Genomic DNA, 25,061 nt, shown 5'->3' on the forward strand with positions numbered 1-25,061 from the left:
ATCACGTGAGAAGCCCCAGCTGTAAACGCACATCCTCTGAGCCCCTCTCACCATTTTACCGCACTGTCAGTCGGAGTAAACTCCCCGATATCAGTTATGACCGACAAGCCAGAGAGAGGCTATTGATCCCACTGCCCCAGCCCACCCCACCTTACCCCACCTCCAACCCCAGCACCGCCCTCTTTTCATAAATCCATACAGGCACTTCAGGCTCCCCTGGGATCCATTTTCCACCTCGCTCTCCATGGCAAAACAACAGCTCAAGGTGATCACCATAAAAATGGCCTGCACCCACCCATTTTTCATCGCCTACAGGGAAGGGGCTCATTCCGACTTACCGTCGAAACAAAGAGAAACATTTGGAACATCAGGATACCGTTCTATCCAGCTTATCTGCTGCTCAAGGTGAGGGAGAGAACTCAAAGGATATTCTCTCTTTTCTTTTTCAAATAAATATATGTGGAGAATAAAACATGACTTTCAATTTTCTGTCAAGGCCTGCGACAAGTTATTGTAGACAATGTTGCATTTAATTAAAATCTATCGTTGATATTTCAGTTGCAACGGACCATATGCACGGAAGGCTATTTACTGTAGCCAGCTCATTCATTTCCTGGAGTGTCAGCTGTGTTGTAACAGCATATTCTATTATATACTGTTCCTTACATGTTCACTCTGACACTTAAGATCTTGTTTGCCCAATAATAAAAATTTTCACAATTTTGATGCATAAATCCTTCTATATTGTAACGTGCTAATTCACTAGGTGCAACTCCCAACCGGGTCTGTGTAGACACTAATTACATTAACAATAGCGGCGGCCACAACACACCTGGCTCCACCGGAAACAAATGAGCTGGTTAAAGAGACATCCGTGCATAAAGTGAATTGTCGCAATGCTACTAGGGTACACAGAGTCTTAACCCTTCAACAGGGTTTTTAACATTCTAACAGAATATTCTGTTCCGCAACAATGAAAGGTTCTAAAATTCCATGTTGAATTCAATGAACCCAGATATTCTGTAGAACATTCAATGTCCAACATTTCTGTCCCACCAGTGTGATGGTACCAGCTGAAGGGTTAAGTAATAGGCCAGAGAGAGGGACTGCTAATGGCGTCCACAGATGCCAATAATGTGCACCTGACACATTTCAACTTTGTTGAAATACAGGAGTAATAAATACATGTTTTCAAGCCACTCTATATCGGGCTTTATGGACCTTCATTCCCAACCCTCTCCACACAAAGCCCGGTGTGTGTCTCCCAGCCTTCCCCATTAGGCTTTATGGAGAGCCATATGCACTTTTATTAGTAGGTTAATGGCATTTAAAAAGAGTCAAATGCCGGGCTAAACGCTCAGCGTTAAAAACCAGGACCAGCACCCAGGGATACACTGAGGTCAAAAGAGCAGGTCTGCCCCGAATTCCACCGAGGCCGTCTGTCGCGTGGGCTTCCTTCCGCAATGAGACCCCATTGGTGAGAGTGGTAGCTTTGAACCGTGGGCTTTGTACCTTAGCTTTATGTGAAGAGGGTAGGGGGGAGGGGAGTGGGGCAGAATATCCAAACAAACCCATCAAGCATTTATGCCTCAAAACTTAATGAGTGGAAGTAACAGCAATTTACTGAAAACGACATCAAGGACTGAGGCGAAACTATTTAGGCAGCCTGTATTCAGACATAATTAGCTGGAAAATGGCACTACAGGAGTTTGCTACTCCCTGGTCTTAATTAGTTTCCATCCTAAATCTTGGATGAGTCGTAAAACAAAGGCAATCTATTTCGGTTGCCAGTGTTATTTTGGTGACACTATCTTTCAGTGTTCTGTATTTTTGTTGTTAGATGTGACATCAAAGTTTAAGCTAATTGCGGCAACAATTTGTTAACATCAACATTTTAACTGCGGTCTCCATGACATTAATTTGGCGAGGTCTCATTTGTTCATGCTTGCTCGATAAATAATTGCATTTATCGCAAAACAGTGGGAACGTCTGACTAGGCTGCCGTTACCGTCAAGGGAAGCAGAATTAAGATGCAGTGGAGTGCATTAATGCCACTGACAACTATGTCAACACTTTCTAAACAGCTGTCCTACTGCTACGGTTTACTTCTTCAAATCCTCAACACAGAGCCGTGCATACAGAAACATATTCTGGTGAGGTGCCATAACACACAAACACAATATGGTAGGAATATGAAGCCAGCCTGTGGGCTTACGCTTAGAAGTCAATCTTTGTAGAACACACAATGCGGAGTGTTTAAGCAATCTATCGCCCCTTCCCATGGTTTTTAGTGCAGCATTCACACATGCTAGCGTGCCCGGGTGGGACCAGCTTCCATTGGGAGCACATGAGCGTTGCACAGTGACCACGACATTTGAGCCCCATCGTGTCTGCCGCTTGTGTGTGATGCCGTGCTTCAGGGTGTGAGTCCCGACCACAAGGCCACAAGACCACAGGTGAGAGAGATGGAGGGGGAGTGAGAGGACAGACAGGACTGTGGTATGGCTGCAACCTCCCTCCCCTCACTCTCTCGCTCACACACACACACACACACACACAAACAGAACACGCATACAGAGCACACACACACACAAAGAACACTCACACAGAGCACACAGACACAGAGCACGCACACAGAGCACAAACGCACACACACACAGAGCACGCACACAGAACACAAACACACACACACACACACACACACACAGAGTAGACTGTACAGCCCTAGTCTCCTGATGCATCACTGTCAGCGCTCTGAGGCTCCTGCCACCCAGTCGGTGGCATTTTGAGGCCCTCCTATTACCCGGTGAGGCCCTCGCACCGCTGTTTTTCTTACTGCTGGCCTGTCTGAGACCACCACACTGCCCAGCACTGCTCCCCTGCACTCACACTGCCCGACCCCCATCCTCCCCCTTTTTTTAAAATGTTGATTGTTGCTGATGCCATTTGCGGTGATGGATGACCATTCGCCGTCTCCCTGACAGAACACCAGCTGATGCCACATAATTACAGTATCCCCCCGTTTAGGCAAAATTACCAAATTACAGAAGTTTCCCCCCGGAGAGCAGGCCGGGACTGACAGGCCCAGTGAACAAAAGAAACACAAATATTAATGGGAATGGATTGGCTAAACAGCCCAGGTCTTTTTTAGAAAACATGGCTACCAAATAAACAGTTCTTTCTTTTTCCTAGTATTTCTTTTCTTTTTTTTCTTTCTTTCTTTTTTCTTTTTCCTCCTCTCCTGCTTGCCAACTGCTCCCAATAAAGAGAGAGAGAGAGAGAATTTTGATTAGTGTCTAGAAGTGGAGGCAATTTCTCACGACTGATTAATGCTGCATCACATCTGGTGGCGTTTGGATATCAGATGTTTTTAGTATTATAATCTATCCCTTTATTCCTTTATAGGGCTTAATTAAATGCAAACATATTCATATCCTGATAATAACACACAGCAAATGCATGATTGGTGCATGAATAACACTTAACACATGCAGATTACTAATGAACAGCAGGTCTGAATGTGATAGATTAGTGAAAGTAACAAGTTATCATAAGCCTTCAGAAAAACATAAAAGTGACAGTGGAGGTTTGCGTTTCCTATTAAAACACTGTTACAATGCATCCTTTATTCTAAAACTGAGTCAAAAGAGTGTAGTTAAAGAGCGATGTGGGGCTCCTGACAGGGCAGTCATTTCCCTTACCTATACACAGCACCACCACCTTTCAGCCTTCACCATTCTGCTCTGCCATTGAGGTGACATTTATTACGTGTGTGCTGACAATTCACAGCACCATCGGCTGACATTCACACTCAGACACTGTGCTTTGTTGTCGTCACTGTTGGAAAAAAGGCCGCCCGTCACACAAGTGTTCACACTCTGATCTCTGTTCTTCGTCTGACACTACATTGTCCCTGTTCACAAATAGCTGATCAGTGAATAAGCCAATGAGTAAATACATGCTTAACGCGGTCAGTCGTAGAAATGTACTCATTTCAGATGAAATGAGAGGCTATTTCTTCTACCCTATGATCCATGCATAACAGCACATGATGATTTTGTTTTATGTATTTCTTCAGTTTCTTTATCTCAATGCATTTTTGAGGGTAATTTTCACTCTCATTTTCCAGAGGGAGAGAAAGAGGGAAAAAAAACTCACATACTTCCCCATTTCAACACCTGAATTTACTCACCGACATTGATTTATTTATGCTTCATTGGGCCAATGCATATTTTAAAACCCCTCTTTCACACAGGTTTTAATGGTACACACTCACTGGAGTTACCACATACTCGAGCATAAAATTAAACTTACAAGCACATGCATATGCATAACACTAAGCAATCTCAGGTGCGTATTTAGTATGGTAGACCACACACACACACATACGCACGCACACAAACACACACACACAGATGAGCAGTGCGGTCTCTGTTGGTGGCGCGTAATAAAATTCAGGATATTAAAAAAGCGAGTCGCTTTCTGATTCTCAGCGTTCACACACACAGGGCTCGACACACAGACGGAGGCGGAGCACAGGGTGACAAAGCCCCCCCCCCCCAGAATGATTATGTTTCGGGGTGTAATTTAATCAGAATGAGCCGGGTGTCACTTACTAATAGCGGGTACTTTGCAGTGATTGATCTCTATTTGCCAAGTAGCGAGGGTAGAGTGTGTATGGGTGGGGGGGGGGGGGGCAGCAGACGGCCGAGTGACTCTGACTGAAGTAGGGCACGGGAGAGATTTCTCACGCTATCGACACTCTGGGATTCATCACATGCTAATGATTAGCATCATACAGGTGTGCGCACTGTAAATACGCGAGGCCGACAGCTGGCACTGAGGAGGGATTTGACAATGATGGAAACGATGATGAGTCGACCTTCAACGCACACAAGTAAACAGCACTAAATGGCACTGGATTGCTTTCAGTTTTGTTCAGGACTGCTGATTTAAACACACAGGCAATGAACAGCGCAGCCTCATCAGTATGCAATGACCCCCACTACCCCCATAACCCCGCCACCGACAAAAATGTTGGTGCAGGAATACAGATTATCATTTAAAATGGATTGTGTTGTAAGGGAAAATGGTTGTTAGGCTTTTAAAAAATGTGTGTGAGCGTATGTGTGTCTGTGTGTGTCGGTAGGGAGGTGTAAGAAGTGTGAATGTGGAAGTAGTGAAACAGTAAGCCCATTTAAAGATACTAGATTAAAGCTTAGCCATTTGCATGGCAGGTTTAGATTAGAAAGCACTGGGGGCCAGAGGTGTTGCCATGGGGGCGGGGGGGGCTTAACAAACCCCCACCATCTCCACCGTCTAGCAGGACACTCAGAGGACTGGCTACTGCACAAATCTTAAGTCTATAGGCCTCCCTGAGATAAGAACAAAGAGAGCAGTGATAGCAGGCAGAGAGAGAGAGAGAGTGGAGAGATAGCGAGGGAATCAGGGTGGCTCACAACGATAACACTTACTATTTTTTGGGCCAGGAAAAGTTACTGCGATGTGTTCCAGGAACTGATATAAAAAGAAAAAGCTAAATGTTGCAAGTGAGTTTCCCCCGCTCGTAATATTTCTGGGAGACGTTTGTGATATTATTTATATTCCCCTCCACTCTGGAGGCTTTGCGAATCTACCAAACAGCTTGCTAACATTTCTTTAAGCAGCGGTAAGGAGTTTTGGTCTAAAACTAGCAAGTCAACTACCTTAAAAGCCATGCAAAAAAACCATAACACCAACAGATTCACTGGCACTGACAAAAGATTACTAACATACTGGTGTCTTCTGACAACACAGTTGACGGTAGCATGCTACGAAAAGCTTTTCTTACTTTTTTGTGAGGTGTTCTATCCTGAAACACTGAACAACAATATGCACTGCATAGTCTGGATGGCTGGCGGGAATGACGTGTCATTTACCAGAAAATGAGGTGTTAAGATATGTGTTAAGGTGTTGAGATATGCTACTCCTCGTTTTCAGTAGACACAGGAGGCAGCCATTTTAGAAATATTATGCAGATAAAAAATTTGCCACCACCCAAATGTAATGTTATCATCCAGAAACATGCCCTGTGGATGCCAAAAATGCAATAAATATCAATAACTTATTTTAGCTGGATATTTTCATGACTATTTTCAAATACCATCTAATTGAATTTGAAGAGGAGACCAAAACTTTACAGTGATCTATAAAAGCATACCTTAAAATGTGGCGTTACAGGGCAACTTGTTTGCTGTGGCCACAAAACATGACCCCAGTAATCTCCACAGAGTGGATGAGTTATGAAATCTCTAACTAACCTCTGTTTGTGCTGCACTGAAAATCTTTCATCTAGGGCCCACCCCCTCTATAAACTAACCCTGAGCCTCTGGGGTCAAGGTCACCCTGACCAAACAGGGCTTGTGTTCAGCAAATGAACTTGAGGTTTATCTTGGCCATGGCTGACATACACATAAATGGCTTCTGTCCATCTATCACTGGCCCCTGTGACACTGGCTAATGGTGGTCTGTTTGATATACAACGTCTGCAAGGGCAGCCTCTGTCTTCTTGAACAAAACACACACACACACACACACACACACACACACACACACACACACACACACACACACACACACACACACACACACACACACACAGTAATGTTCCCTCGACCAGTAAATTACCTCATATTCTTCTGGAGATCACGGAGTGGTGTTTATTGGGTTGAGTGAGTTTTGCAATCACTCATAAAACATCTGAAGAGCAAACACCAAAAAAACTTCCATAAATGAGAAGTTTTTAAATGCAAGTCCATGTACTAGCATGAATCTCAATGTGTCAATATGTGAAGAGAGATGAATTTAAGATATCTGGCAATCTATAATTGCATTCAAAATGACTGTGACCAGACACTTACCTTGTGCCAATTTGAATTGCCTACAAGTTTGAGTTGAATTTACTGCAAAACCCCAGGACAAATAATAAAGCATAATATCAAACAAACAAAACGGCATGAAGCACATTCTTTAAATGTCGACTCACACACACACACACACACACACACACACACACACACACAGCCTTCTTTTATAAACAACAGAACAGCATACAATATTGCGTTTGAGCTCAGAAGATGTCTGAGAGCCACAAGGGACTGGGGAATGGAGAACTAAACAGATTGGTTACAGTGACACGTGTTCTTAGAGAGAGAACGCAGAGTCGGCCCTGCACTTTGCATAACTGCACCATCCATTATTGAAGACGCAGTACGTGTAGCTCCCGAGTCATACACACACACACACACACACACACACACACACACACACACACACACACACAAACACAAAGAGAGGACCAGAATTAAAGACAGCAACAAAACAACAACAAGAACAAAAACAACAACATGACGGATCTAAAATAATAAACAGCAGGGCAGGATTTTGATGTGTCAATCTGTTGGGCAGCCCCAGGGAGGGAGGTGGTCTCGGGCAGGAGGTGCGGGCGATACAATGAAATGTGAGAGGGAACAGGGCTGCCTTCTTCTGCCCTGTCTGTCTTAAACGCTCCTCGGGGACAGTCACTTTCCCAAGCAGACCTCGGAGCTTTAACAATTAATGCATTAAAGGTCTATGGTGACAGCTCAGCGCGGCTCCCAACACAAAGTTTTGTTTATGCAGAGGAACATTAATAAGAGAGGGCCCCCCGGGAGCCGGAGGGGTTGATGTGTGTGTGTGTGTGTGTGTGTGTGTGTGTGTGTGTGTGTGTGTGTGTGTGTGTGTGTGTGTGTGTGTGACAAAGAGGAAGTCTGTTTCTTCTCACATTTACATAAAAGGGGTTTCGGAGGGCAGACAGAGGGGGAGTCTGGGAAAGTGCCGAGCACTCAGTAGGGATGAGATGGAAGGTGAGCTCGGGGTTTGAGACGGACTTCACAGACACAGGAGAACTCCTTCAACGCTTTGCCAGTCATTTCTGAACCACCAAGAGCCACAGGCAAAGAATGTGACCAATGAGCCTCTTTTCAACAACTGTGTCAATGGGCAGGTATAGCCCTATAACTGTACAGTGCTATTGACTGAATTACATATCCCGCCAACCATAACAAACAATCCAATTTGATGATTTGTTTTTTTTAAATGTTGAAAAGGAAAAGTAATTTTGTGTCTTCTACCAAAATAAAGAATACATGAGCATGTTTGCGATTTGTTAATTATTCATAGTCTCTTTTCGTCTTGTTTTGCTTTATTTTTTTGTACATCTTTGTTTTGCTCATTTCTCTAAAGCATTTTGAGGAAAACTTTTAAAGACCACGAACTACTGAATTAATATTTAATTGCTTATTGTATTTCTCAAATCATCTTTCTCATAGTTATGTATTTTTCCTGGAAGAAGAGGATATAAAAAGCAGTCTTTTAACCTGAGCCAGAAAGGATGGTGAAACGCCACAGTGGAAAACAAGCTTGTAAACATGGGCTTCTAGCCATTTCAGCTCCTGTAAGACATACTCTCATGACTTTTAATTACGGAAAACGCAAAAAGAGATGATCAACACTTAGCTCTGTATATTCCAACTACCACACTGGCACAAGGACAACACACACAGTCTGTCAAATAGCTGAACCACACAAAAATAAACCTGACAGATTGGCACGAGTTTCCATCTTCATACACAACTATGGGCAGCTCACTGATTTCACCGTCAGACTTGAAGTAAAAGACGTGGTTTTTATTTAGTGACTTTCCAGTCTGGTAGGTGGATAATTACTGTCATTTATTAATAATCCCTGGCCAGCCCATAATAATGCGTCCCACATGTGACAAGGCCCTCTTAAAGGGGCGGCTCATTTGCCTGCGAGAATCGCAAGCAAAACGCCACTCAGAGGAAACTAATGGAGGGCAATTTTCTTGTCTGAGGGGAAAGAAAGTCAAATAAAACATCCAAACGCTCTGTATTGAGATGTCATTTTCCATTGGCCTCCCGAGTTGAGCCCTGCATTCCTGGGGAGGAGTGTTCTCGGCTATGGAATCATTACTTTAAGCCACTTCCCTCAGGCCATGCTGGGGCCTCTTCCTTTGGGCATTTAAGGAGTCCTTGTCCAAACATGAGGAAGCGTTTTATTCCCTCACCGGCGCGCTCTCTTTCCCTCCATTTCTTTTCATTTCTACATTAGCCAAAGTGATATAATTTACAACCTGCCGACCTTGACAGATTATAATAGGTACCGTGGCTCCGGAGAGACTGTTTTGAGGAATGAGAATTTGATGAGCAAAATAGCCCTGTTGTCCAAGCTTCCCCCCCCTCGTCTCTGTAACAGGATTTCCTTACACGTTACTTTCAAGGGGCGCTTCGTCCGAACCGCCCCCGCAAACGTGACACGGAGGTGAAGGTGATCTCGAGCGTACAGTATTAATCATCCAATCAACATCTCTGGAGGAATCAACAGGTCAGGGGCGAGGCGCGATAAAGAGACAGAAGGATTCTATTGAATTCGAGCATGATTAATCTCTACAAGTTGAGCTGGGCGGGCTTGCGTGTACACTTCATGGAAAATTAGATTGAAGCGATTTTATATTCCCACCAGCAAACAAAGATAGATAGGGCACATGTGACCTCCTTTAGAGCTCTCCAATTCATTTTGTGCTCAAGGCGCTGCACTAGCTCCCTTTTCAAGCCCTCCGATAGAAAGCTCCATGGACCTGGCACACAGCACCCTACATCTGACATCCTACTATTCCTCTTAACACTCACACTTACTTTCCTCTCGTCGCAGGGCGTGTCAAAGTCAAAAGTGCCTTTATGGAGACCATAGGGTCCAGGTCATCATGGTCATCTGTCGCCCTGACACTCAACATATATCATCAATGTCAACAATGTCAGTGGTCAAACCAAAAGAATGTTAGGTACCACCACAGACATTTTTAAGGGATGCTAGTACTCCAATATAAGAAACAGACAATTGGAAAAATAAGAACTCTATGCCAAGATGTTGCATTCAGATATGTTATGAGGCTATAAACACAACTGGTTGCACAGAAAGCAATTGCAATGCATCCTGAATCCTCAAGAGGCCACTTCCTAAAAGAATTAACATGCGCTTTAAAATGCATTGCCCTATTCTGATAACCATGGCAACAATGGCTTCAATCTGCTTTGTCCTCATGAAGAATTCCTCTTGTGTAGCTTGTAATGATCTAAATGAAAGGCTTTGTTGTTGCACAATGCATGAATATATTTCCTCTGGTTGTTGTTGAGAGTTTTGAATCAATTCCATCTATAGGCTCTCCTGCTTAATGGTGCCTCTATGTTATGGCATGTTTTAAATTCGATCACATCACTACACAGCAATATGCAGGGCCTAAGTGTTCATTAGCCTCAGTTTGGGTTTTTGAAGAGAACACCCTTCACAGGTTTCAACTGTCACACATAGTAATGGATATATAAAAAAGAAAACACCCAGACGGCCAAACGTTTCAATTAACCTGTGGCTGGTTGCCTCCCCATCACTGACTGCATATGGAGTACCTGTGTGGTGGACTCCAGGGGAATGCACCTCAAATGGAAGGTTTCTCCGGCTTCTCACTGGGATATACAGTACATGCGCAAATCCCAGGGCAGCCGCTGAAACATTTACGCACTGAAATTGGTGAGTGGATGGCCATCAAGTTGATAGTAAATACACCGCTAGACTGTACTTATTCAGTAGAAAACACATTAAATTACAGCATAACTAAAATTCAATGTTTTGAAAGTGGGCAAACTCTGTGGCCAAACATATTAGTAGATATAAAATCAGGTAGCTTGGAAGCACCATCAGTTCTTATTGCAGTCATAATTCATTACGTTGGCTTGGCCTGTGTGTCTACTGGTGGGTGTTTTTCGGCCTGATATGTTTAATGTATAATGCACAAAGAGCACAGAAACTAAAGAAAGTTGTAAAAAGATGATGTTGCCCTTTGGTTCTTGAGCATATTGTAATGATAACGTGTGAGCTTGCCCAACATCCACGCACAATACCACATATTAGTATTCAAATAGCAATCAATTCTCATCTGCACAACAGGCCTGGGCTGATGTAGAAGACAAACAAAAATAATGAGGAATTGCATGCCGTAACATTTCCTTTGAATATTTTTCTTCCTTGTTCACAAATGTGTTGGGAAACAGTGTGTGAGAGACTGGAGGATGTTCCGCAGCAGTCACGACTGCCTCCGATTGGATGTGGGGGTAGAGAATTAGTCACAGAGGAACAGATTCACGAGATGAGGAATCACACTGATGGACAGAGTGACAAACGAGTGAGCGCTCAACACAAAGCCGCCCGACTTCGGTGAGCAGGAGGAGGCAGCATGCTCGCTGTTTACACGCAGTAAAAATCTGCCATAATAACAACAGCCATGATTGACTGCCAGAGAGTGGGTAGAGGGAGAAAGAATGCCTTCCAAAGAAGCATTGTACCTTCTTTTGTGTTATAGTTCAACAACAAACAAGTTTGACAAGGAATATTGACCCATCAGCTAGGTCTTTTTTAATGTAGTTTATAACTTGTGCCGTTTTGGTAAAAGAATGACTGTGAAGTCACTGTCTTACTGTCTGAACAGCAATGGATGGGATTACCACCATCACACTGTAACTGCCCTCAATGAGTAATCCATAAGACATGGTGGACTTGGCTTAAACTTGTTCCAAGCACTTAATGTATCGACACTTTTGCCCCAGGCCAGGCTTGCATATAGGAGCATCTCACAACATTTTTACATTTTCATACCATTTCAGAAAACTGTATTTAAGATCCCTCCCACCCCCCACCCAGGTACCTTAATGGTGCATTAATACCCTGGAGAGGGTGGAGCACAGAACGAGGGGGGGTGGGGGAGTATTCGCGTTAGGCTGTGTTAGGTCTCAGATGTCTATCTGCAAGACTAAGATCTGTTTCGTTGTTGCCGTTTTGGAAGAAACAAACTCTATGGGAGTCAGACCTCCTCTGAAAAATAATTACCATCATCATCCTTCACACACCCCCAAGTTGAAGCAATCCACCTCATGAGAAAGGTCCAACAGTCACTCTCCTCTAAACTAACATGGAGCCACTGACACCACTGCGCTGCACACAGACAATATCAGCGCAAACTGAACAATGAGTCTCATGTTTTGTCCTCCTTCCACCATTAATGGAGTGACACTGTTCATAACTCACCCCGGGAAAGAGTGGTCGGCTAATGGAATAAATCAAGTATGAAATATCAATCAAATTACAACCTAATAGTTCCCCTAATGTCTTTGTTTGTGTACAGATGGCCCCTTCAGCTAGCCACACAACAGTCAGCCATCATAATAACCATCATCGGCCTAATAGTAACACTTCATTAATCAACCATGCCTGTTGAATTGCATCATTGTAAACAATTAGCCAAACTGCATTTCAAACAGTGCAGACTTAAGACTCGAAAGGATATGTTTATCAAACTTGACAAGGAGAGCCACTTTGTCTCCGATAGTCATAAGCAAAGGGCCGTGATTGGGAGGCACATGGTTTATAATGTACAGTTAGTAATGGCTGGGGTGCTTACATTTAGCAGGGAGGTCGTAGCCACCAGTGATCTTCGCTTTTCCCGTGGTGCAGCCGTTCAGTGTGTGGCACTCTTCGTAAAGACAGGGGCCAGCCGCCCGATGTATGCAGCCGTCCACTAAAACAGAGAAGAAATACCATGGCATTAAAGGTTAACTCCAACAATATTAAACCACAAAGTGTAAATATCAAGCAGTGTTTGAAAGGCCCAAATCTGGTAATAACACGGTCGGTAATAACACAGTTGTTTGGCTAATGGCAGAAAGACAATGTGTTAGTAAACCACAGCCACCTCGTTTGTTCTATACCCATCTCTGAGTGAGGTGACAGTTGAATTTACTATGCTGCTAGGAAATGATAAGTGCACTTTAGGTGAATTTCAGCTGCTTTATCTCTGCTATTTCTACCCCAGCTGCTGTAGGCTATTTATAAGATAATTAAAGGCATATTGGGTACAGATTGTCTTGTGAAGGTACAGTAGGTCTAGCCAGAAAAGAGGAGCTACTTTGTGTGGCTATCACCCTAATTATGTTATGTTTTTAACATCTGCTATGTGACTGCACTCTATAAATCTGAAACTAAATATATTATTCACATATCCTAGCTAGAATGCAACAAATACAACAATATACACAATACAATTGTAAACATCATACTGACAGCATGTTTTTTTATTAATATTATTATTCCATAGTCATTAGACCATTAGACTCCAACTCATTGAATGTTTCAACAAAATACTTAACACATTTTGCACATTTCCAAAAACCATGCCAGTGGTACAGAAACACATGCCATTTTAATTCCAGTATCCATATTTGACCTTTTGTTATTGTGATTTGGTTAAAACAAGATTGATGATGTAGTCTAAATATCAAAACATGTGTTCCACTCACACATTCCCAAACAATCTAGTAGAAACAAAGAATGACAAAACACACACACACACACACACACACACACACACACAGGAACCAAGCAGTCACACATAAGCAGCATCAAGAGTGATTAGCAGGCAATGTAAGAGATATTTCCAGCAAACATATGACTGCTCAAAGCTTAGAGTAGAAAACCCAGGTAGTATTATGCTGCAGTGGCAAACATCCAAATTCTGCAGCTCTCATTGAGTGCTCTGGACGTGGGACAGATGTTTCACTTTCAGGCCTATTTGGGTAAGCACCAGCAAGTCCTGCCCAAGCTGTAATGACAACACAGCTTAGGTGTACGAGCAGGATGTAAACCCACTGTCTGTTTGGTTTAAATATTTAGATTTCTTCTGGCTATCAGAATATCACATTAGATTTGTATGACAACTGAGCTGATAGTCACCTCTTTGCTCGGTTCCAGAGCTCGCGATACAACGTTATTCCTTCGTTTCAAGCACGAGCCCCTACTCGCCGTGTGACTCAATGCAAATATCCCAGATTGGTCAGCGTCCGGTAATGTAACAATGTCATGTCGCCGTAATCTGTCATGACTATATGATGCTATGACATGTCTAATGGCGAGTGTCTGTTGTTCTGGCATATACAATTCCAAGAGTTTGTTAAATCATTGGACATCAGATGTCACGGTGTGTATAACATCTGCCATAACAAGTTTATGACATGATTATGTCACTCTTACCAAGCAGTATTCAACTAAACGGTTACCCAATGTTCCCCAAATAATATGTCTCCTTCCATTCTCCATCCAAATCAATGCAATGAGCGCATCTCATGATGGATTTGTGTTTTTCCATCTGGGTTGGTCTGTGCAGGGGGGAGGATGTTTGAGTGGGGGGGGGTTGGTTCGGACGCACCCTGGGCCCCACCTCCCGAGGTTTTAATTTCACTCGGTTAAGCCCGGGACACGTCTGATGGATGGCCCATCTTACCGGAGGAGGCAGGGAGATAGAAATCCAAACGATCTACCCTCCAAAAGCCTCACGCCCCTCTATGAACGAGTTATCCATCACACAGAAAACATCATAAAACTCTCCTCAAGCTGGCAGCTTTGGAAGAAACCGAGGAAGAAGAGAGGAAAAAAAAAAAACTTTGCGCCATTATGCACACTAGGCCAAGCTTAGTAGAGACACATCTGGACCTCTCATCTTGCAAATGTAACTCATACTAGCTATAAATACACACTGGCCTGGGCTCTTCTTCAGAGGTCAATATAGACATGAGCCAGACCAGCACGACGGGCAGTGGCATGAGATCACGCGATGATGAAAGGCGAGCTGCTCACGCTTCAGGCTCAGACACAGACACAGACGTAGTACAATGTCAACCTAACGTTCCACATACTTTAATAATAATAATAATATATTAAATCATAATAAATTAAACAAACTGACAAAGGCTAACTCTTAACACTCTTCAAATCAAACAGAAGTAAAAGAAAAAATAATGAACTGATATTGGCTCTTATCGAGGGTGCCCAACTGACTGATATAAGAATTTTGTTTCATCCCAAACTCAATAAAGCTGAAAACCATACCATTCTTTCAATCTGCCTGCAATTTTGTGAGAATGGGAGGAAGGCGCTAGCCAGACAGGACATTTTCTGCCTCTATCAATCATCTTTAATGGAGTGAAGGACAGAGAGCGGACAGAAACAGATTCTGATGGCTTTTGAAAAAGTACAGACTTTGAAAAGATGAAGACATTGAAAGATCGAGCTCTAAAAAAAGGAGTCCATTCCCTGGTCGTTCAGAAACAACGACTTGTTCTCCTTTGTCCCAGGACCTTTACAAACCAACAACGTCTTGTTCTCCTTTGTCCCAGGATCTTTACAAACCAAAGGCTGCTTCATCTGAAAGGTCTCCACACTGGTGTTTTAAATTAATAGCCAATACATGTGCACATGAAAATGTACTCTGCTTAATGACCCATCTCTAACTGAAGGTTGAACTCACCGGACGTGGCTGTGTCTGTGTTCCAAGTCTGTTTAAAGAAATGTAGCTTAAGGGTAATCGCATAAGCGAGCCATTTGCAATCTAAATTAATAGCTCACATATTTTTGTAAATAGTGTATTTAGTGGGTATTTCATGTTTTTACCACTAATGTGGCTATTTTTTTGGCTAAGCCCAATCTAACTCACAAAGTTGTTGTTTTTTTTTTTTTTTAATGTAAGAGTGACGCTTAACCCAACTCATGAAATACTGAAACACAACTAAATGCTATGAACTGCAATGCTTTTCGCTCATTTAGCCTTAACACTGGCATAATCTAATTATACTAAAGGCTTCAGTCGGCTAGTAATTAATGTTAGGGCAAAAATCAACATGGCTGTGCACTGACTTCACAACAAATGAATGTATTAGAACTCAAATAAAACAGAAAATTATGTTTTGCCCAAGAGAAGGGTTTCCTAAGTATTTCATTGCAGAATTCAAATTATAATGGGTAAATTAGAAAAAAATTAATGGACCATTACAACTTGTGGAAAAGATGCTATTAGTATGCTGTGGTAAAATGTAATGTTGTACAGTGATTGCTTCCCAAGGCTATGGAGAACTTACTTCTACAAACCACAATTTTCCAATTAGTGACTTTCTTTTGCTTTAGATAAATATTACATTTTTGCACAAGTGACATTTTTGAGTATCATAAATCATATACAAATACCTAATAATATTTATCTTTATGTTAAAATAGTATTTATTAGTTTTGTAAAAAAAATAGGTTAAAACTGTAAACATTCAGGAATATAAACAGGACTAAATTAGTTTGATGGATAGAAGATCATAGCGCTACTTAGCAGCCTAAGAGCCATTTAATAGTTTGTGTAAGATAAGGGTGTAGAGCAGAAGATTAACGCTCAGAGTATAAATAGTAAAATAGCAGAACACACTTAGTGAACTACCTGCTGTATACATTTTACCGCTCCATTCACTTCTAAACGTAATCCTTCACTTCATCTTCATCCTGAGAAGCAGGAGTCTGCTCTAAATACTGCAGCTTCAGACCAGTGCAGGCCATCCATCATCCCTCAACACGGATCAGATCGGTCTATCCACCCAACCACCGCTGCTTTATCTGGGCCGAGCAACTGCAGTGGAACTTCAAAGCTAACTAGAATTTCATGCACTATACAGTGCACGTCTGCGTGTCCACGCAAGAGTGGAGAGCATCCATCTGGCAATTTGAACACTCCAAGCTTGTTATATGTGTTCAAGCAAAGATATTCAGGTGCATCTACAACTAGGTGACCAGCATTAGATGAGCCGGTGATCAAACCATTTTCTTGCTTTCGTCCGCTGGACTGTCAGTTTCTATCATTATCCAGCCAGAGTTAGTTCTGGGTAGCACAGGCCTCTCTCTCTCCCTCCCTCTCTTTCTCTCCATCATGTCTGATGACACAACACTTATGCACAAGCCCTGTCAGTGCATCTTAATTTGCCCTGACAACCATGTTCACGACTGCTGCATCCCCTTCAGTTTCACCCCAAGGAGCCTGTGTGAATCTGGACTAGAAGCTTTCATCCTAGACAGGAAGAGCCTCCGCACCATGATGATGAAACTCCCATCTCGCCCAGGGTTGGGAATGCAAAATGAGACCAATTTGTGGGGAAGTTCACGCCGACTTTTTAGAACTTGTTGAGCTGGAAAATGTCTACACACAAAAGACAAAAAACAGGGCTTCCTAAATTGAGGAGGAGTTGTTACAACCGTTGAACTTATTACCTCCAAGATGATCTCAGACTGTTTAATGCTACTCTCTACAAAAAGTAAAAAGAAATGTTCATGATTCTAGTAAAAAGAAATGTTCATGATTCTAGCAAAAAGAAACGTTCATGATTTTAAATGAAAGCTTTGGGGTGGGGGATGATATACTAACACATAAAATTGTGCTGTCATTTTCCTTATCAGCTATTTATAGTAACAGTAAAAGTGATAGATTTTTTTCCTCACGGAAACCCACTCCACAGGCAGGAATGACCACTGGGGATTTAGCCCTCGTTCGTGATGTGCGCAGGATTTGAAATGGCAACATCCAGAGTGCTCATGGGTAAAGCGGTAATCCAGAGCTGCTGGCGATGTTCCACACTGGCTCTGGAGAGCCCAGGGAGTGCGAGAGCGTGGCAGTCCGACGGGGCCGCCATGAAGGAGAGGCTGTTCTGCTCAGCCTGAGGCTCTGCTGGTCGGCGTCTGGAGAGACGTCCTGCTCTCTCTCTCTCTCTCCCTCTCCTTCTCTATCCCTCCATCCCCACCCCCCTCCTTCTCGCTCTCTCTTGCTCTCTCTCTCTATCCCCCCGGCTCAGGTTCAGTCTGCACCTGCTCAGGGACTGACAGGCAGGCAGGCAGGCGGGCAGACAGACGGATGGACGGAGGCGGTGCGGTGAGACACACCACACCAGCCAAGCTGGAGCCTCGCGTGTGTCTTCTCCCAAAGTCCCTTTGAGGACGAGGAGGGAGAGAGGGAGGGAGGGAGGGAGGAGCAGGTGGGGATGGTGGGATGGGGGGGTTGGTGAGGTGGAGGCAGCCCCATCCTCCTTCTCCTCCAATCCCAGTCTCCTCTACCCGATATCGCTCCTTCCCTTCTGGAAGCAGGTGAGAGATTTACACGGTCTGGCCTCGGCGGCGAGCTCTCTAGTCGAAGACACCTGCCTGCCTCTGGCAGCACAGCCTGAGGGAAAAGGAACGCCAAAAACCCCTGATATCTACCGTAGTTAGGAAATATTTCCATAACGGCTGACATTCCATTTATCACAAGTTAACCCTATCACTGTCTGCTCTTTCTTAGCAGAAGCAAATTCCTGACATTACAGCCAGACCTGATGTAGAACGTGTACTGCAAAAATTTGCTCCCATTTACGGTCCATCGATAGGACAGCGGCAGTGTCACACAAACCTTCTCATACTACAAAAAAAATAAAAAATGAAATGAAACGTTGATGTGTTTTTTCCTCACTCTGCAACTGTGTGCCGAAACGTGAGGATGTACAGGGTGCATAATATCCTCCTGCTTGTTGCCAGGCTCTTGCATCATAAGAGGCAGCGAGACAAATTAAGTTCACCTCATTCATCTGTGTCATATTTGGAAAACAGCAATGCTTGGAGGACACCGACTCCTATTGGGTAAGCGGGAGTGCATTGTGCAGTTCTAAGCCTGTAAATCCCCCCCCCCCCCAACACACACACACACACACACACACACACACACACACACACACACACACACACACACACACACACACACACACAACTGCCCGACCCTCTGCACAGCATGGAGGCATCCGAGACAGAGGAATCCAAATGCAGAGAGATTCACAAAATGAGAGATTCACAAAATGTCTCTGGGCAGAATGGCCTAATCTTCCCTCCTATCCCATCTCTCCATCTTAGCCATCCTCCCCTGTAGGTGTGTTTAGAGGCAGATCCCCATATAAAAAATGACTTTCAAGATGAAGGAGAGAGCTCGTGCCTGCCAGCCCATGTAATGAGCCGAGAGCAGGGGGCCCAGGGACCCCACTGATGACGACGGCCATTATTCTCCACCGCCTTCATCACCCAGAGTACAGGAGCAGCAGCAGCCACAGCAGCCCCTGCTACATCATGCCACGCAAAACAAATCATCTCTTCCAGGAGAATCAATAACACTCAAATTACCCGGGACTTAAAAAAAAAAAAATTATACCGGTAAACACTGACATTTTTTTCCCCACCTTCTTGGGTTCCCGTGGGGTGTTAAATACATTCTGCTCCAGCTCCAAACAAATGAATTAGCAACCACGAAAGCAGGTCTAAGCACTCATAAGTAGAAGTATGACCCATATGTGTCTGGCTGTCAATTTATTTTTCTCATCTAACAGGGATTTGGGAGGAATTCCCATCTGATTTAAATGCTGAGGACGCTAGCTAGCGCAATCACTCGGAAAATGGCATCCTATCCTCATTAACAAAGTGCACCGTTTATTTTCCCCCTTCTTGGACGCAGATATGCTATTTTATTTCCCTCGGCAGAGGCGACACTTCCACCAGAGACTGTGAACGTCTCAGAGGTTTAGCCTAATTCTGCAGCTTATACATACTCCTACAGCTTCCAATGTGGCAATAAACCACCAGAGTTATTTATAGGCTAGGACAGGATACAAAACACAACAAACCTCCTTGCTAGCCAAGTGAAAACACAGCTAGTAATCACCATTCACTCTCATTCATTGTTTCACAAGCCACATGCAAATGAACATATTGGTCTTAGAGAGTAACACAGTCTGTTACTGGGGATGTTTAACCCTGGCAACGTCCACTACTATTTTAAACTTCCACCCCATGACCAAAAAAATTTTTTCCTGATGGCCGAGGCCTTGGGAGCGTCTGGTAAAGAAGCGACACAGAAATGGCGGCAGAATCAGTGGCCATATTTCACCACGCCTGCCGCCTTGCCCCCTGCTGGCCTCTGAGCAGCGGAGTTGTCATTTGCGGGTCCCCCATCAAGACTGTGGAACATCTGCTGCTGTCCACCTCCATCGCTCAGTCCAGATGAAGCATCAGTGCCAACGCCTCATCAGTCTCCCGTCCCCCGCGTCCCGCCCCCGCGCCATGTTGTGCCGTGCGGTGCCTGCTGAAGTAAGCGTGCACGACGCGTTAGCGTGAGCGGCCCTGCAGTATGTGGGACAGTGGATTTATTCCTCCTTCCCGTGCGGAGCGTGCTTCGCTCAGTCAAAGTCTCTTCAACTTCTCTCTCTCTCTCTCTCTCTCTCTCTCTCTCACACTCTCACAAACTACCTCTGGCTTAAGGAAGAGTGAAGAGAGAGAGAAGGAAGGAGAAACACAGTTGGAGAAAGATGGAGATGGATCTGAAAGAGAAAAAAAAAGGATGGGAAGAGGTATGATGAAGGAGCTATTGGCTGTGAGTGAGTGAATGAGATAGAAAGAAGGAGGAAGGAGGAGAAAGGGGAAGAGAGATAGAGAGAGGGAGGAGGAGGAGAGAGAGAGAGGAGAGAGAGGAGGGGGTGAAGGCAATAGGCAGACCATGCTCAGGGCACTTCCATATCTTTCTGAGCTATTCATCCTCATTGTGCTCCCTTTCCCGCAGCTCTGACAACAATGATTAGCCAGGGCCGCGGCTCTGTGCAGTAACCTTGCCTTCGCCAGTCTAGTGGGCACCTGTGCAACTCCCCTGCATCCTACAGTGCCTCTCCTTCATGCAGCAGAGCCCCTGTAAAGCCTTTGGTCCGGGTCTCCACGGGCCTTTCGCACACAAAGACGGAGAACCAAGGGGGTTTATTTGGTCCCCTTTTCCCCACCATCTCCACCTCCCTCCTCCATCTTTTTTTTTCTCCCTCTGACACAAAGGATGGCTGCTCCGCTTTCATTACAATACCCTGCTTTTCAGAAATAGTGTCAGGCGCAATTTTCTCTCCCTAATTATTTTCCGTCCCTCTGAGGATTGGAGTTCAGGACTGGCGGTGGAATGGGGGGAGGGGACGGTAGGGTGGGGGGGTGGGAGTTTGGCTGGTGTTAAGTGTGCAAGGGGTTGTGGGATAGGCTGGCTGGTAAAAAAAAAAATGGGACTAGGGTTTGGAATTGAATTTAGCAATTATGGTACTACTATCTACCATTGTGAAACTTGGTAACAAGAGAAACAAAAAAAAAAGAGTTGAAAATTAATTCTGAAAATCCACAAATCCACATAGGCATGGGGGATTTGCATTGAAAAAATAAAAGCAAAAAAAAAGAAAACAAATTGGCCAAGAGGGTAAACTGCCCAGTGGGATATCTCCCTGTGCGCTACCGCTGGTGCCAACGACTCCCAGGAGTGTTCTGGCCCCTCGCCACCAGCTGGCTCCCACGCCAGTCTGTGTTTAAACACTGGGAGCGAGGGCACAGGCAGGGGCGACAGCACAATGCTCTCCCGCCACCTCGCTCTAATCGCTTGCCGACGAGTCTTAAGGAGCTCTGCTTTTATTGTATTCATGACTCGCGCTGTCAGCTCCCGAACCTTCCCGCCCATTCATTCTGCCAGCTTGGTGATTTACGGCACAATTTTCTGGCCTGCTAATTTCACTGAAGGAGATAATGGCATAAATTAGGCCCTAATCAAGTGCCAATCCGAGATCCTCGCCGCACTAAATGTCAGATAGTTAGACTTTTCCTTCCATTCTTGTTTACCGGGCCATCTCGGGAGGCTCTGGACATGACCTAATCATGCCCGCTGCGACGTGACACTTGTGAGCGACGACGTGTTGCACCAGCGTGCCGACCAAGCACGGTGCTAATTATGATTCGAACCGTAATCCTGGCTTTGCCGGCTGGATTAAAGCAATTAAAGCATCACACAGCCAATGAATCATCAAAGAAGGTCTGGCCCCACGCTGGGCTTACAGTATCGAATGTCTGTTTCGCTTGCCTTACAATGTCTCAAAATAAAGCTATAGGCTATATTGTGAAAATACAGTGCGCCTCATTTACAATCATTTACTGCTGTGTGGTGAGGTTCACTGACGTCTTACTATGTATGAACAAACGCAGAAATGCCATACTAAAAGGACATTATAACATGATTTAGTTGTATTCAATTGTATGCAATGCATTGCACTAAAAACTTTTACCATTAGAATAATAAAAAGTGATCATTGTCATTACTGTATGGTAACAGTCATCAGACAATGTAAATGTGGGTGACACATCTATTATCTAAAAATGCAGTCTAATATCTAGTTCAGAATAAATTAACAAATTAGGTAAATAATCAATAAACATACATTTAGGAGACATATTTGAATAGTGGTTTCCTGAATCTCACAGTACAGTTTGTGAGAAAGCTTTTCCTAAGCACACATACTGCAGCACACTGATTGAGGCCACACGTTTTTGCTGCACTTTTGTCATGGCAACAAAAGGATGAGCTGTTCATATCAAGTGGTTTCAAAAGGTGTGAATATGTATAAGTCTAGAGGAGTTTTTCACTTAACAGTGTCCAGAGATGAGAATTACTAAAAGCATACCTACATGAAGTTAATATAATATTTGCATTTGAATTCCACTCATTGGTCCTAATTTGAATCACAGAATAACTGAATGCATTAAGCATAATGGTTCATTGTAAATGCACCAATTTCATAATACTAATAACAAAAACTGGGCCCATCCACTTGCTTAACCAACTCATTAACAGTAATGCATTACCTGCTAAAAACCCACATAAACTTTCTGCAATATGACTTTTTTGATTAAAAACATCTCCTGAGAAACATTAATAAACATCTCCAGAGAGACATCTCCATATACAATATTATTTTTAAAAAAGTATCTCATAAGAAACATCTAAAGAAACATCTCCATATACAATATGATTAAAAAAATATCTCCTAAAGAAACATCTAAAGAAACATCTCCATATACAATATGATCAAAAAACAACAACTTCAGAGAAACATCTAAAGAAACATCTCCCTATATAATACTTTCCATACGAAAAATGTATATGGAGTAATAAGAAAGTAAAACTGCTTTGAGTATCTTCATGTAAAGACAAATCTCCACATCAATCAGAAAGGACAAACAACAATAACTGAGTGAATTGGCGTGTTGTAAAAGCCCCTAGTGTGAGTGCATGCGTGCATGTGGGGAGTGCGGGGAGGTGAAAGGTGCCACTGGACAGACTTATTTATCTAGACACCACGTCTGCTGTTCAAACAGCCTCTCTCTCTCCGGCTCTCGAATATCACCATCATTACGGCAGAGAGGACAGAGGGAGCTCGGGCCACCAGAGTACAAGAGCAAAGAAAGAGAAAGAGAGAGAGAGAGAGAGAGAGAGAGAGAGAAAGGGGGGAGAACTCCACTCTTCTTTACCTTTGTGCTTTGATTAGACTTGATAGCATAAGTGGACACACTTAAAGGCATTCATCACAAGAAAACCTCCTCATATACCCCCCCCCCCTACACACACACACACACACACACACACGCATACATACACATGCGTACACACACACACACACACACACACACACACACATGCGCACACACACACACACACACACACACACACACACACACACACACACACACACAGACACACACACACATACAGACACACACACACACACACACACACACACACCTCTTTTTCTTCTTCTTTCCACCTTCCAGTCACTGAACAATAATTGTGAAGGTAAAGAAAACAGAGCAAGTACAGGGGTGCCCAGCACCTAGCGAGAGGTCAGGCTTTTCAAAGAAAACACAGGGTCGTTCCCAGGCCCATAAAGCCGTCGAGGGCCAGCTTGGGTTACTGGCGCTCATCTGGTGCTGCCATTGAGCCGACGTGTCTGTGACAGCTGCGGACGGCCCGGTGCCAGACCCCAGCGGGGGCAGGATTCCTGGTGACACACTTGGTGGCGGTGATGACGGTTTTTGTTTTTGTTTCGTGTGTGTGTGTGTGTGTGTGTGTGTGTGTGTTTTCTCCTACTCCTCGCTATGTTTCACGCTACTTGTGTTTCAGGAGCTTCTATTGTGGGGCTGGACGGAGTCTCGGTGGCGTGGACGGTGTGGGGAGTGGGGGTGCATTCCCCACATTCCTACTGCCCTCTCCTGCCCACCTCTCTCTCGGCTGCCAGTAGGGGTCGTGGACAGACACAGTTGCTGGTACTGTAGATCATGGCTCACTGTTAGTTTTGTTGAAAACCTTGTCTGTTCTCGAACCTGGTGTCTGCCATTCACCCCCCCCCCTCCCACACACACACACACACACACACACACACACACACACACATTTCCACTCCCCCCTCCTGATCTGAGCTTGAGTGACCGTTCTCTGACACCACTAACCTCCCCAACACACACACACTCTCACACACACATGCACACACACACACACACGGTCACAATCCTGGCCATCATCCCTGTCCACCTCCAATATAACACTCATTCCTCACCTTTGACTCTCCTCCTCATGTCTTATTACAGCTGTCCACTGCAGCACTGTGGCCATTATCGCCTCTTTGCTCAGGTTAGATTAGCTCTGGCACCTACCTACCTTGGCCATAACAAGCCCCATAATACCTTCTAGCCACAAAGGCTTCACATGGAACACCACGATCCAATGTGTCCACACTGACTAGCATGTTGTGCCTTTGTCTCCATGTGTTTAACTTTCTTATGTGCAGTCCTTTTCTTGATTTTTTTTTAATGTCCAACCAAATTGTATTCTTATTCTTGTGATATCATTCACACAAAACATTCTACTATGAAATCTCTTACACTGCCAAAAAAAGACATCTCATTAATTCCCCCCACTGACAAACCCAGGCATCAAAGAGGTTCATCTTCAAGGCAGCTTAGGACAGTTGGCATTCCTTAAGAGGAAAAACAGCAGTCTCATATACAGTAGTTGTGAGTTGATAAAGTGGCAGGGACACTCGTACAGTAGACTGTGCAAGACATTAATTGTCAGAAACTGTCAAAACTTAGGGCCTCCTGGAGTGTCAACATAAAAAAATAATAATAATGAAATACAGTAGTGGAAGAAGTACTTCCACCAAGTAAGTTCACACTCTCAAAATAGCACTAAATAACCATCGGAG

The 25,061-nt window shown here is 44.0% G+C and overlaps 1 protein-coding gene across 7 annotated transcripts in view; it reads right to left on the reverse strand.

The window, feature by feature from the left end:
- The window catches only part of macrod2 (mono-ADP ribosylhydrolase 2), a 497,711-nt gene that overhangs the window by 294,841 nt on the left and 177,809 nt on the right, over positions 1-25,061 (reverse strand). For all 7 annotated transcript variants that reach the window (XR_006023267.1, XR_006023266.1, XM_042065451.1 and 4 more), the window contains exon 5: positions 12,548-12,664. Coding sequence is in view for 5 of the 7 variants with exons in the window: in XM_042065451.1 (XP_041921385.1) it covers positions 12,548-12,664 (117 nt within the window). In the remaining 2 variants the exon portion in view is untranslated. The remainder of the gene's footprint in view (positions 1-12,547; positions 12,665-25,061) is intronic.

The sequence above is a fragment of the Alosa sapidissima genome, chromosome 16 (genome assembly GCF_018492685.1).
Source record: "Alosa sapidissima isolate fAloSap1 chromosome 16, fAloSap1.pri, whole genome shotgun sequence".
Classification (NCBI taxonomy): Eukaryota; Metazoa; Chordata; class Actinopteri; order Clupeiformes; family Clupeidae; genus Alosa; species Alosa sapidissima.